Source organism: Neltuma alba, unplaced genomic scaffold (genome assembly GCF_004799145.2).
Source record: "Neltuma alba isolate B1F8T4 unplaced genomic scaffold, ASM479914v2 tig00010421_pilon, whole genome shotgun sequence".
Classification (NCBI taxonomy): Eukaryota; Viridiplantae; Streptophyta; class Magnoliopsida; order Fabales; family Fabaceae; genus Neltuma; species Neltuma alba.
The window spans coordinates 1,151,247-1,165,473 of NW_021635323.1; the positions used below are offsets into that span (position 1 = coordinate 1,151,247).

At 36.2% G+C, this 14,227-nt stretch overlaps 1 protein-coding gene across 4 annotated transcripts in view; it reads left to right on the forward strand.

The window, feature by feature from the left end:
- Positions 1–4,528, forward strand: part of LOC114756529 (SCY1-like protein 2) — a 28,050-nt gene extending 23,522 nt beyond the window's left edge. Inside the window, exons 10-15 of one of the 4 annotated variants that reach the window (XR_003741467.1) lie at positions 132–260; positions 499–561; positions 1,614–1,775; positions 1,888–2,006; positions 2,132–3,238; positions 4,191–4,528. Coding sequence is in view for 1 of the 4 variants with exons in the window: in XM_028945471.1 (XP_028801304.1) it covers positions 132–260; positions 499–561; positions 1,614–1,775; positions 1,888–2,006; positions 2,132–3,077 (1,419 nt within the window). In the remaining 3 variants the exon portion in view is untranslated. Of the gene's footprint in view, positions 1–131; positions 261–498; positions 562–1,613; positions 1,776–1,887; positions 2,007–2,131; positions 3,522–3,820; positions 4,093–4,190 lie in introns of those variants that run through there. The other 3 variants (XR_003741468.1, XR_003741466.1, XM_028945471.1) reach the window with 3 other exon arrangements.
- The last annotated feature ends 9,699 nt before the right edge of the window (positions 4,529–14,227 follow it).

A 14,227-nucleotide genomic window follows, 5' to 3' on the forward strand; every position in this document is an offset into this window, starting at 1 on the left:
AAAGATTTTTTACATCGAGAGTCAGTTTTCTTGAAGCTTAAAAACTTCTCTTTTATTGTTCAGCATTACCGTTGAAACTGTCAATGATATTTATAAACCAACAGTAATAAGGTCATTCTTTCTTTATTTAGACTAGTCAGGATCATTTAGTTTCACATGTTCTGCCAATGGTTGTTCGGGCTTTCGATGAGAATGATGCTCGTGTTCAAGAAGAGGTTCTGAAGAAATCTGTATCCCTTGCTAAGCAACTTGATACCCAGGTGATGGCTATATTCTGATGACTATGAGTGATGCATTTTTTTGGTTATTTTGGATTAGTTTTTCAACCAGAGGTTATTTTGGATTATATAATTTGCAGTACATGGCATGAAATTTAATGAATGAGCTATACTGTTCATGACTTATACCTAGTGTATCTTGCAATAAATTTTGTTATTTATGATATAATGATATTTCAGGATCAAAGTAGTAATCATTATCATATTTTCATTCATTCAGCTGGTCAAACAAGTGGTTTTGCCTCGTGTTCATGGTTTAGCGCTTAAAACGACAATTGCTGCGGTATGTTCTATTTTGTTTTGACTTTTATCATTTTATCACGCTAATATGCATTCCTTTCTGAGTTGGTTTTGGTTTTGCCCCATGTTCATGGTTTAGCGCTTAATTGTTTAGGCTCCTTAGTTCATACATACATAATAACCAAGTTATATCCTTAAATGACACATGCCAATGTACATTTTGATTTTTTTTTACTTACTTTTCTTAATATTCCTAAACCTGTGGAAAATGAAAAGTACAATGCTGAAACTTGCAGCTTGGTTCTGCATCAGCTTAGAAAATAGATGTTGCGTTTATGGTTGTCTTGAAGATTTTAATGTTATCTGCTCACTATTTTGCAAGGATTGAAAGACAGGACGGGGCTGGCCGGTTCAACTGGTTGAAACTGGGAACCAGCTCTTGGTCCAGTTTGGGAAGATCTCCCAAACAGGCCTTAGAGAAAACCAATCATAGACCTGCTCAGCTGATGGACAACCAGCCAAACTTGTCAAAATCGGACTGGTTCTACTCAAAAAACTGGACCACCATGAACAATCTAGGGGGGAAAAAAAAAAGAGAGGAAAAAACAATGCTTCTGGACTAATGCATGAGGGCCAGAGCTTCTCATAACTTTTTTAACTGACAGAAGTTTCCCTCCTTTTTATATCAAATGCTCTCCACCCAATGCATCAATGTTAGCAATGTGGGACTTCTACCAAATACCAACCTTGGCTCTCTTCTCGCACACCTGCAACTTCACTTCTTATTTTCTTCTTCTGATTGGCAAATATTTGGGGTCATTCCTGGACATTTTTTTAAAGAAATAGTATCTATTTAATCTTTGTAATTTGAAGTACTTATATTTTTCGTCGAGACTTGATCATCTTAATTTATTTTTCAATGTCTCTTAAAAGTACTTGATACGTTGCCATTTTCCCCCCGTGTAATGAGTATGGACTCACATGTATTGCATGACTTTGGAGTTATCCCAGCTGACATTATATAGGTGTTTTGCTGCTTGTTTAACTCTATTCCAATATTTCAATATATTAAGGCTATATTTTTGCGCTTGACAGGTTAGAGTCAATGCCTTGCTGTGCTTAGGAGACATGGTTATCCGACTTGATAAACCTGCTGTCCTAGACATCTTGCAGACTATTCAGCGCTGTACTGCTGTTGACCGTTCTCCTCCTACCCTTATGTGTACACTTGGGGTTGCAAATGCTATTTATAAGCGGGTAATAGTTTCAATGATGGGCCTGATAACTGAAGTAATTTTAATTTATTGACGGCTTCATCCAAAGATTTATGGAGTTTCAGCTTTGTTTTGTTTGATTTTCCTCCTTCCAGTATGGAGTAGAGTTTGTTGCTGAGCATGTGCTTCCTTTGGTTATACCCCTCCTGACAACTCAACAACTGAATGTTCAGCAGTTTGCCAAATATATGCTCTTTGTGAAGGATATGCTAAGGTTTATATTATTTTATTTCATTTTTTTCTAAACAAAACACCTGTCAGATTTTCCCATTAATTGGCTTCATTTGTAAGTTAAGGTGTTCTTTGAATTTCTTTTCATAACTTCTGTTTTTGGTACAGGATGATAGAGGAGAAGCGAGGAGTGGTTGTGACACAGTCTGGAATCCCTGAGGTCACCAAACCATTTCCTCCAATTAATGGTCTTCACAATGAAGCCACTGCTAAAACAAACAGCACTGTTGCTTCAACCAAGAGCAGCTCTTCTTGGGATGAAGATTGGGGTGGCACTATGAAAGGGAGCACCACTTCTTCCCAAAGTTTTACTGACAAATCAAGTCAACCTGTGCCAGGAATCCCAATGGGTCAAATAACATCCTCACAGCAACATTCATCCTCATCTGCTGTGTCTAATCAGCAGGCTACAATTTCATGCCCCTCAGTCGATATAGAGTGGCCTCCTCGTGCTTCTGCTGCTGGTAACCAATATTTAGGTGATTCTGAGAGTCACATGAAGACAACAGGAACGTCTTCTACGTCTACTCTTGATGACATTGATCCTTTCGCTAATTGGCCTCCACGTCCTAGCAGCTCACTAGGTGGACCTGGAAGTTCCAACAATGGTGCTTCAGGACCTCCACTAGACAAAAATGGACCTAGTTTAATGTCAAACGCTTCAAACGCTAGGAATAATCAAACTACCAATAGTTGGTCTTTTAAAACCCCAAGTTCAGAAGATCCAATTGGTTTGAGCCTTGGTAATTCCAGTTCAACCACTGGTAGTCTGCATGGTGGTATAAAATCGCAGAACTCTCTTGCGTACTTAAAGCAGAGTCAGGGATTTCCAGCATCCAATGTTCCACAGACAGAGAACAAGTCCACAGATCTTGGATCCATCTTTGCTTCTGATCAGAATGACCTGATTGCACCTAAGCTTGCACCACCGCCCTCAACTGCCGTGGGCAGAGGTAGAGGAAGAGGAAGAGGAAGAGGGAGGGGAGCTGGTTCAAGCATGAGGTCCGCTCATCCCAAGTCTGAGGAGCCACCCCTTATGGATTTGTTGGGATAGCTTGCTTCTGTGGCCAATTTAGAGTATCAGGGCAATGAACACGGTTGAGATTGTGTTATATTTTGTGATTGCCTTTCAATGCTGGACACTTGGAACATGTTCGCACTGGCACCGCAAAAGATCATGCAAGGCAAAGGAGGTGATAACCTCGTTCTGTAAAGGTTTGTTTTGTTTTTTCCTTTTTTAACCTTTTTGTTTTTGGCTTATAATCTAGTGTTCTAGAAATAGTTTGAATTATTATTTTTTCATTTTTTCCCTTGGTAGATATTAGCATTTTTGTATTATTCAGAGAAGTCCTGGTTAACTTGGGCTAGGTTGAAATAAGAGAGGCAGTCAATAGTTCGACCTGTCAAAATGTAACCTTAGCACGGAATGTTATGTCTTGCGAGCTGTCAGAATTAATGTTTTTGCATTATATTTTGTTTGGCATTTGGCATTCCTTTTCAGCTCCCAACACTGTAGTTTGCCTACTGATACTCTTAAATTGGTAATAGTAACGACTAATGTAGAATGAATAACGGGGGCATTTACTGGCAGGGAATTTGCTTTTCTTGATTCTTGGGAAAACTATTATTGCAAGGATTTGAATTCCGAAAGTTTGAAAAGAATTTAACCCGCTTAAGTTGATGAGATGTGGGGTGGGGGTGTTTTATTTGACCCCTATTTTAGGGCCTATTTATATGATAAAGTAAGGATCCATTTCCCATATTGAGGTCATAATCTTCATTGTAAAATATTTGTAGGATCTTTGCAGATGGAGGTTTCTTTATAGGTCCCTGAAAGTATTATTTTGGTTGAGTTTCTAGCTGCTGTGTTTTGCATCGAGAATGGGGTTTTGGTGGTAGTTGGCATTTTTTTTTTTTTTAGTGTGTCATGAGATACTACCAGAAATTTCATTAAACAATGATCAGGGAATCTGCATCCAATATGTTCTAATATTTCCGGTTGATTCCTTTGTAATGTCAGTTTTCGCTTTGAGGTCTGTTTTTAATGGCATGTAACGGATTCGCATTTAAAAAAAAAAAAAAAAGTTCACAGCTGTTTCGTTGCATCTATTTATAATTTGTAATATGATTGATTTTTTATTTTATTTACAACCATGTGATGATTTAGGTATATGATGGGTGAGGATTACTTTATCAGTTACTGCTATCATTTCCCTTGCAAATTTACAAAGTATGAGTACATCACTAACATTACTTGTGGATTATTTTCAATAAGGTAAATTGATTCACAAAAAATGGCAATGATTATTATAAGTTAGTTTGAGCTGTAAAATTATGTACGAAGTCTTTTTGGATTTTTGGGCAAAAATGTAAGAAGCCCCGCGGGTGAGTGTAGTATTAGGATGAGTTATTGGTTCATATATGTAATGAGTTCAAAACTTAAAATATCGTCATAATTGCATTATAACAAAACAGGTTATAGCCTTTGATGTTCATTGACGGTAAGGTGATTTTTCAAACTTAAAGAATACGAGTATGGGTTTATTCAGCCTTAAAGTATTTTTTTAAGTACGTTTAGTGTCATGTATTTTATGGTGCATTTTACGTTTTGAAGTATTTTGTGGTGTATTTAGCACTTTGAATTATTTTTTAGGTGGGTCTATCACCCTGAGGTATTTTTTTTGTATTTTTTTTTATCTTAGTCGTGGATGTGTCAAAAAATATTTAGATGTTAGACGCATCTAGCTGAATGCATCAAAAAATAGTTCAAGGTACTAGGCGTATTTAAAATAATGTTTTAAGGTGTTGGATGTATCAAAATATTTTAGGATATTAAACGTGTCTAGGAAAATAATTTAGGGTGTTGGATGTATTTTAACCCCATAAGTATTTACAATGTTTGAAAAAATGTCAATAAAATACTTGTTGAATTTTAAAAGGACAATAAGTGAAATGACAAATTTGGTGATAAGGTATCAAATTGTCATTTAATCTTTGAGGTAAAAGCACCTCACTTGTTTTCCCTCTTTATTTTAAAGCCACCTGAAAAGCCGATTAGAGGCCTATAACTGCAGCTCGTGCAGAACCTGAAAATATATTGAATTTTTATCTAATTGTAAAATTATTTAACAACATATTTAATTATTAACTTATTCCGGGGTTGAATAATAAACCTGGTAACCTGCACTTGATTTAGAAAAACGAAACTGGGTAGGATTAAGGCTTATTTAATCGAAGTACTCTGATTTATATTGCTAATATATTCATTCGGTTTTAAATATAAGACTTATTTTTAATATAAATTACACTATAAAATGGGTTTTATATTTAGAAATAGAGGAGTATATCCCAATGCCTATTTGCAACTTATTGTAGCAAAAATGCTTATTTGACGAAGTTATACGAATGCATATCTTTTTTTTTTTTAACCGGCTATGCGAATGCATATCTAAGACGTGTATTTTGGGTGATAAAGTACAGAAGAGAATGGATCTTTTGAATTTGTCGAGTCGTTGTGCTTTACAGCCAAGTTTTTGTTTTTGGGTAAACTAAAAGGGCCTGAGTTCGGGGTCTAGCATAAAAAAAAAAACAAGAAATACTACCTCCAGTTCTAATTATAAAAGCTAGTTGACTAATTTGAGAAAATTAAGGAAAGAAGTTAAGTTAGTTATTTGTAATAAATAGGTATTGTCTTTCCTAAAATATCCTTACTAATTAAGTGTATTAGTTAAAACTATAATTATTAGAAGGACTATCTTGAAAAAAATTGAGTAAACGTGAGAGACAAAATTGATTAGGATTTTATATTTAAGTCAAAAGAGGTTTTATATTAAGTACCGGATGTAGTATTTTAAAATTCTGTTAGTTGTCCCTGGGCCCATCTTATTTTATCAGCTCTGGATTATATGAGAGAATCGAAAAATCACTTCAAAACATCAATACCTTGTCCAGATTGAAAGAATTTGAGAATAAAATATTTGGGCCTTTTGATTTCGTGGTGTCTTTTTGATGACATTTCGGAGGTAAGCTTCTTATTTATTTATTTATTTTGTGATATTACAAAGCATCATAACTAGCTACCTAGAGCCTGAACTAACTTGTGAGACCTAGAAACTTGCTTATCGTTGAACGAGCGCCGCAACCATTCAGGTTACTCCGAAAAAAATGCAGTTATGACACGAATTAATTTCCACTGCCCAGCCCCAATCACGGTCTAACATGCTCTGAATCTCAGTTACAACAGTCAATTCAGGGTGATCTTCGTCTACACCAGCTAGGGATGCATTGATCACCTCAGTGCAATCACATTCCACTTCAACGTTTCTAAACCCCTGCTCCCAAGCTACTTTCAAGGCCCAAAGAACCTCCAACATCTCAGCAGTGAGATCAGATCCTTCTGTTATACGGTGGAGGAATCCACAGACCACTTCACCTCTTTGGTTCCTAGCGATATCGCCACAGCCGCCTCTGATATTCCTTTGTCCGCCAAATGAACCGACCACATTAAATTTGATGCCACCCTCTTGTGGAGGGGTCCATTGCAGCACACCTTCCGATTATTGGGGGGGGGGAAGGTCGGCTTGCTCCAGGATAGGCAAGCTCTGGCTCGTGCTAAAGCATCCAAAGGATCCAAAGAAGCCTCATTGAAGATTTTGCGGTTCTTAGCGAGCCAAATATTTCGGTAGATAACTGCGAACCACTGCTTCCATTCAAAATTATCAACAGGGTCAGCAATATAGATGTTCCATCTGATCCAGTCACTAACACTTGTGTTATGGAAAAATTTATTCATCCATTTCTATGGGACAATCATCGGCTGTGCATTATCACAGTCGCGAAGTGCATGTAATGTGGTTTCTTATAGGGAAAATGACATTGAGGTCCCATGGAGAACAAAATACATCAAATAGGTCCCATGAAATTTGATAATTTTTTTGAAGTCCCAAAGGGACTTAGATACAATTTTCAGAATCCACTAATTACCGTTTTGCCCTGCCCCTGCCATCAGAAAAAAAAAGACGGGAGAATGAACTTTGAGGATTTCCCGCGCAAGAAGCTTGAGGGAGAAGAGATTGAGAAAGAGAGAAGGAGCCATTGATGATGAAAAATCTTCTCCATTACCATTATTGAACTCCAAAGTGCTTCCATGTGAATCTTCACAAATCTTAAGGTGTGAAACTTTCTTTTCTCTCCTCTCCTACCTTTCTTGACAGATTCTGGATTTGTTTGGGAATGAGAAATCAAAAAATCGTTTTTGCCTTTTGTTTTTGGTTTAGGATTCAGAAGTTAATGAATGGAAAATCTGTGTTTTTGGTTGGTGTGCGTTGTGATTTAAGTTGGGTGTGTAGAATGATAATGGGTGCTCTGTTTTTGGGTGGTTTTCCTCTATTCTGATGTTACTTTAGTGGCAAAGGAAGAAAAAGATGAAGGTTAGTGAGGGTAGAAACCCTTAGCACGAAATGGGACTGTGTTGTCAATCAGGCTGTGATTGTTGTCAATGTGTGCTGCTACACTTGTCAATGTTGCTCCTTAGGTTGTCAATGACAGTTGCGTGTTGGTTGATGCAGGTTTAAGTTACTGATGGTATTTCAAAGCTTTTGTTTTTGGTTTAGGATTCAGAAGTTAATGAATGGAAAAGCTGTGTTTTTGGTTGGCGTGTGTTGTGATTTAAGTTGGGTGTGTAGAATGATAATGGGTGCTCTATTTTTGGATTGTTTTAAGGTGGATTTCCTCTGTTCTGACGTTACTTTAATGGCAAAGGAAGAAAAAGATGAAGGTTAGTGAGGGTGGAAACCCTTAGCACAAAATGGGATTGTGTTGTCAATCAGGCCGCGATTGTTGTCAATGTGTGTTGCCACACTTGTCAATGTAGCTCTTTAAGTTGTCAATGACAGTTGCGTGCTGGTTGATGCAGGTTTAAGTTACTGATGGTATTTCAAAGCTTTGTTTTTGGTTTAGGATTCAGAAGTTAATGAATGGAAAAGCTGTGTTTTTCGTTGGTGTGTGTTGTGATTTAAGTTGGGTGTGTAGAATGATAATGGGTGCTCTGTTTTTGGATTGTTTTTGGGTGGTTTTCCTCTGTTCTGACGTTACTTTAGTGGCAAAGGAAGAAAAAGATGAAGGTTAGTGAGGGTAGAAACCTTTAGCACGAAATGGGACTATGTTGCCAATCAGGCCGTGATTGTTGTCAATGTGTGCTGCTACACTTGTCAATGTTGCTCCTTAAGTTGTCAATGATAGTTGATGCAGGTTTAAGTTACTGATGGTATTTCAAAGCTTTTGTTTTTGGTTTAGGATTCAGAAGTTAATGAATGGAAAAGCTGTGTTTTTGGTTGGCGTGTGTTGTGATTTAAGTTGGGTGTGTAGAATGATAATGGGTGCTCTATTTTTGGATTGTTTTTGGGTGGTTTTCCTCTGTTCTGACGTTACTTTAGTGGCAAAGGAAGAAAAAGATGAAGGTTAGTGAGGGTAGAAACCCTTAGCACGAAATAGGACTGTGTTGTCAATCAGGCCGCGATTGTTGTCAATGTGTGCTGCCACACTTGTCAATGTAGCTCCTTAAGTTGTCAATGACAGTTGCGTCCTGGTTGATGCAGGTTTAAGTTACTGATGGTATTTCAAAGCTTTTGTTTTTGGTTTAGGATTCAGAAGTTAATGAATGGAAAAGCTGTGTTTTTGGTTGGCGTGTGTTGTGATTTAAGTTGGGTGTGTAGAATGATAATGGGTGCTCTGTTTTTGGATTGTTTTTGGGTGGTTTTCCTCTGTTCTGACGTTACTTTAGTGGCAAAGGAAGAAAAAGATGAAGGTTAGTGAGGGTAGAAACCCTTAGCACGAAATGGGACTATGTTGTCAATCAGGCTGCGATTGTTGTCAATGTGTGCTGCTAAACTTGTCAATATAGCTCCTTAAGTTGTCAATGACAGTTGCGTGCTTCTTGATGCAGGTTTAAGTTACTGATGACAAGTACATCTGGAAAACATCTATTTTTCTTTGTTCACATAGGGGGAAAGTTTATAAATGATGGAGAAGATGATATGAGATATGTGGGAGGTAGTGTAAGAACAACCAATGTAAAGGAGGGCACAAGTTATGAAGAATTGAAGGAAATTATATCATCAATTGCTGGAAAAGAAAGCAAATCATTTCTTCTGAAATTCTCAGTTGTGTTTGATAAAAAAAACTTTTGTGGAGTTGGTAGATGATGATGGGGTGGAACATTTAATAAAGTTCAATGAAGAAAGTGGTCATGTGTATGTCGAAGAAAATGAAAATGAGGACCACATAGAAGCAACAAAGGATAATACAATGGAGGAGCAAGATGTGTAAGTATAGTTTACCAAAACTGTTATTGTGATTTCTTAGTATGTCAGTTGTTACTGTATTGCTACCAACTTGTCAATGCATGCACCCTGACTTGTCATTTTTTGCAGGATTGATCAATCATTTGGAGGTGTCAATGAATTGCCTATGTCTCCACCTACCTTATTTGATGTGATTGGAGAGCCGTAATCAATTCCTTGTGCTGTTGAAATGATCCTAACACCTACACCACAAATGAATTCCACAAAATGGAAGGATTTGATTATTGGAGAAGGACAAATATTTCCAAATGCCACTACTCTTCGAAAAACATTATACAAATAATCATAAGCTATATGTCTTTTTGATATCCTATACAAATAAAATTCAGAACAGTAAGCAATAGTAGAAAAACAAAAACAAAAAAACAAAAAATTAATCATTAAGCCTACAAGTCCACATACCAGGTGAGTTAAATTTTCAGGATCAAATTTGGTGGATTGCTTTGCCGGATGCAAGAGTCCTCGATTGCTTTCCTTCTCCTCTTTAACTCTTTGCTGCACTTTCTTTTCATCCCAATATGCAACAGCATGCTTTACATGTCCAGCTTTTGTTTCTCCCAGTTTTGTAGACAATATAACTACATGTGACATGAATGATAAGTTAACAGCAGCCATTGACAACATTCAGACCATCAAATGACAACAGAAATATACAAATTATTACAGCACTTACCATTAGGAAGTATAGACAACTTGGCACATTCTTCTTCTTCTCAGTCAACTTGCCTTTTTCCAATTGTTTCTTGTATACTCCAATCCCCTTATATAGTTCATGCAACACATAAGAGGACCAATCAAACTTATCCAATCTATCCTTTGTTGATAGTATTACCTTCAACAAATAATCACCCACACAAATACTTGCATTAGGACATAACAATGTTCCCAATGCATACATGACAAACAGCACCTCAAAATTTTCATCTTGGTTCTCCTCACTCAACAATGATGCTATCTTCTTGTATGGAATATTGCCATACACAATCCTCCACTGCTTGAACACTTCATCTTCATTATTAACAACTACTTTAATCTCTTCTCCATCAAATGGTAGCCCCAAAAATTCATGCACATCTTTTGCCCTCATTTCCCTTCTCTTCCCTCTTATTGAAATGTTTTTTGATGCAAGATCAAATGCAGACATAAACTCTCCACACATACTTCCACTAGCTTGTCAAAACCTATCTTCTTCAGCCTGTCCATTAGATCCTTCCTTTCTTTGATTATCTTGCAAATTTGCATAAATTGTTTTGGTGCACATCTAGTGTAGAAAGGAACTATATACTTCTTGAACTTTGTGGGAGCTCTTTGTTCCTTAGCTCTTTTACAATACTCTTCTTTTTGCTGTTTAGATAATTTGTCCCAAGCATTTCTCACATGTTCATTCCTAGATTCAAGTGATTTGTATTTCCTTGAGCTTTTCTTATGGAATTCCTCTGTGAATAAGGCATACCTAGAAAAATTACAGCTTCTTTGTTGTGCACTTTTGTTGGTTCCATCCTTCCTCATCTTCTTAACCTGCAAAACAAGACCAATGCATTGAACTTCAATTCTTTTTGAATTCCTAGTAAACTTTTGCAGAGATGCAGAGCTTCCTAGATATAGAAAAGAAAATTGATTTACAAGCACTACGAAACAAAGAAAAAAAATCTGACACTTATTTGATGATGTGGCATGATAACAAATGATGAATCAAATTAAAGGTGATGGATCAAATAGCACTAAATCCATTTCTGTAAATAAAACCATCAATTATGCCAAAATTATTTCTTTCAAGAGGCTATGTTCAAAGATATCATCAAATAAAAATCAAGCAATTATTTTCCTAGTTTCCTGTTTTGCTTCTTATTTCAAATCATATACAAACTACATAAAAGCACAAAGCTTTCGGCTATAAATATAGTGGAGGAACTGTTCGAAGAAGGATCAGCTATGCTTGCTGAAAGGTAATGTCTTCCTTTTTTCAATACTATCAATTCACTAATTAAATGGTATACAAATTTATTGTGTCTGTGCCCTGCATATTGATTGTTGTTGTTCAAAGTGGAGGGTAATATTTGTTTAATACAAGGATCTAAAAACACAGACATAAAGGTGGGTGGGTGAATCATGGCTGGATTTTCCCTGGTATTTCATCATGGAAGCTAATGCATGTGCCTTGTAATTTGTATCGTAAGGTTACCGAGCAACAAAGTTCCACATATGAAGCCATCAAAAACCAAACATATTTTTCTTACTAAAGGGATTCCAAATTACTTTTAAAGTTTTGTCTTACTATTGTCACAAAGGTTCAAATAATCAGTTATCCAATTTGAAGTAATTCTCTTTTTCAATCATTATGGCTCCTGAAAGTTTGAACATTGCCGAATAGAGCTATAACAACGAACAATGGCCAAATACCAAACTCAAACACAAAAATCGAGTTCTTTACTGCTTACCGTGACAACAATGATTCCAACCTTCGACGATGCTATAACTACTTCGACGATGCTTTTAGACTTCGGTTTCGGTCTTCACTACAATGATTCCAACCTCCGACGATGAGGATGATTTCAACGACAGCGCACAGTCACCACCCACCACAAGAGAAGAGGCTTCGACCAGAAATCAGAAGAAACACAGCTGGAATACAGAGAAATTGAAATAGAACAGGGTACGATTAAAATGGCAATAGAGCTTGGATGACAAGGGAGACGCCAGCACTTCACTTCAAACACCAGGACGACCTCCACTTTGCTTCAAACACTGATTAACTGAGACGCCAGCACTTCACTCCGCTTCACTTCCAAAACTGGGACTTCGCTCCGCTTCACTTCACTTCGCTCCACCAAAATAGAGCCACCACGACAAGCTTTCAAGGACTTCGGTCATGATTTTTGGTGGGTTGTGAGTAGATTTGAAGCAGCACGGTGGGTTGTGGCTGAATTCTCAGCACGAAGGATTTCGGACAGAACGAAGGCGCCATACGGTTTCTTCGGTCGAACGACAAACAGGGTTTCAAATTCAGTCTCAGCAATTTCGAATAGGAAATCATGAGTAAGGGCAAATAAGTCATTTGAAGATTCTAAAAATTGCATACAAGTCCCTTTGGGACTTCAAAAAAATTATCAGATTTCAGGGGACCTACTTGATGTATTTTGTTCTCCATAGGACCTCAATGTCATTTTCCCTTTCTTATATAGAGGCGACAAAACCCACAAATACCAGAATCATGCAACGCCTTTTTCTTTCGAGACTCATTTGTTATAAGTTTGTTCCTTGCACTAAGCCAGAGAAAAATCCGGTGTCCTCGTGGTACCCGGAACTTCTATAAGTAGTGCCAATACTGACATGAATATCGAATGGGAGCCTGTCATGTCCTGTTAATTTTAATCTTAAAAATCAGAATATAAATTAGGCTATGGATTAAGCAGGGTAGCCAACAAAGAAACGGCACAACTTTTGAATTGAGCATATCAGGACCAGACTGTAATTGTTGGAATATCTGGTCAATATTAAATAGAATAGGAATGTAGATTGAAAATTCTAGAAAATTTTTCAAAAATCATGAAAAATAGAAAAAAGGATAAATAATAGTATTTGAAGCCTAGAAGATGAAAATGGGATGAAAATAATTTATTTTAGAATTTTTTGTATTTTTTAGAATTTTGGGTAATTAAAAAAATTGGCCAAATTGAATTATTTAAAATATATAAGGGCCTTAATAATTCATGAAAAAATTAGAAAATTTATTTGAAGGATTATTATGAATTTTAAATTTGTTTTCAACCTCCAAAGATGTAGAGGTTAGCTTTAAATTACTTAAAAATAAAAATTTTATCGGAAAATTCAATTGAAGGAGTTATAGGCTAAAATGAAATCTTATAAAATTTGGGGAACTATTTCTCATTAAGAGGAGGCTATTGGTGCAAGGAAATGAATTTTTGGGATGGTGAATTTAATAGTATCCAAGAAAAATTTAACCGATTACGTAAAATTACACAGTGTGTTAACCTTACACTTGATGGGGTCAAATTTCCTCCTATTTTTCTAACTTGAATGGCGCCAATTATGAGGGTTGAGGACCTAGATAGAATAATACAATTTGTTGAAGGATAGAATTGGAAGAATAGATTTTTAAATAAAATATGTGGAATGTTCACATGTGGATGATTAAGTGTCCAATGAGGTGGCAATTTCGTTAAATTGGAGGACACCTAAGCTATTAAGGTGGTGCCAAATCAAGGGAGAATGAAGAAGATTTGTACATGTGTTATGTGATAAAAATTAAGGGTTAAGATTGTGATGCATGGTAAGTTGATTCAAGGTTTATATATACCACTCCCTCCCCATTTCTTTCACCTTTCTTTTGACCCATTTGGAGCTTTGGAGGCAGAAGGAGTTCAGCTATTTGAAGAGGAAGAAGAGGAGAGAAAGGATGACAAACATATGTTTTACATGCATTTTGATATCTTTTTAGTGGGCTTTTATCATTATTATTGGTTCTTAATTGCATTATTTAAGTATAATTCATATTAGAGTGCTTTACTTTGAATTAGTGTATAATAGGGGCAAAATTATCATAATTGTGATTAATTGATCTTTAAAGACAATTAATACTACCTTATTTTTGAATTTTGATTGCAGGTTTTAGGAGAATAAAAAAATGAAAAAAAACAAAAGGAAAAAAAAAGGAAAAAGAAGAAAGGAAAACAAGAAAAAGAAAACAAAAAAAATAAAAGATAACAAAGGACCAGAGGTAGTAAAACGGATCATTTTACTACCTGCCCTAAACACTAATTGATTGAGCATAAATTGTCTATATTATTTGATGATATTTTTAAGGTTTTTGTTACAATTCTTG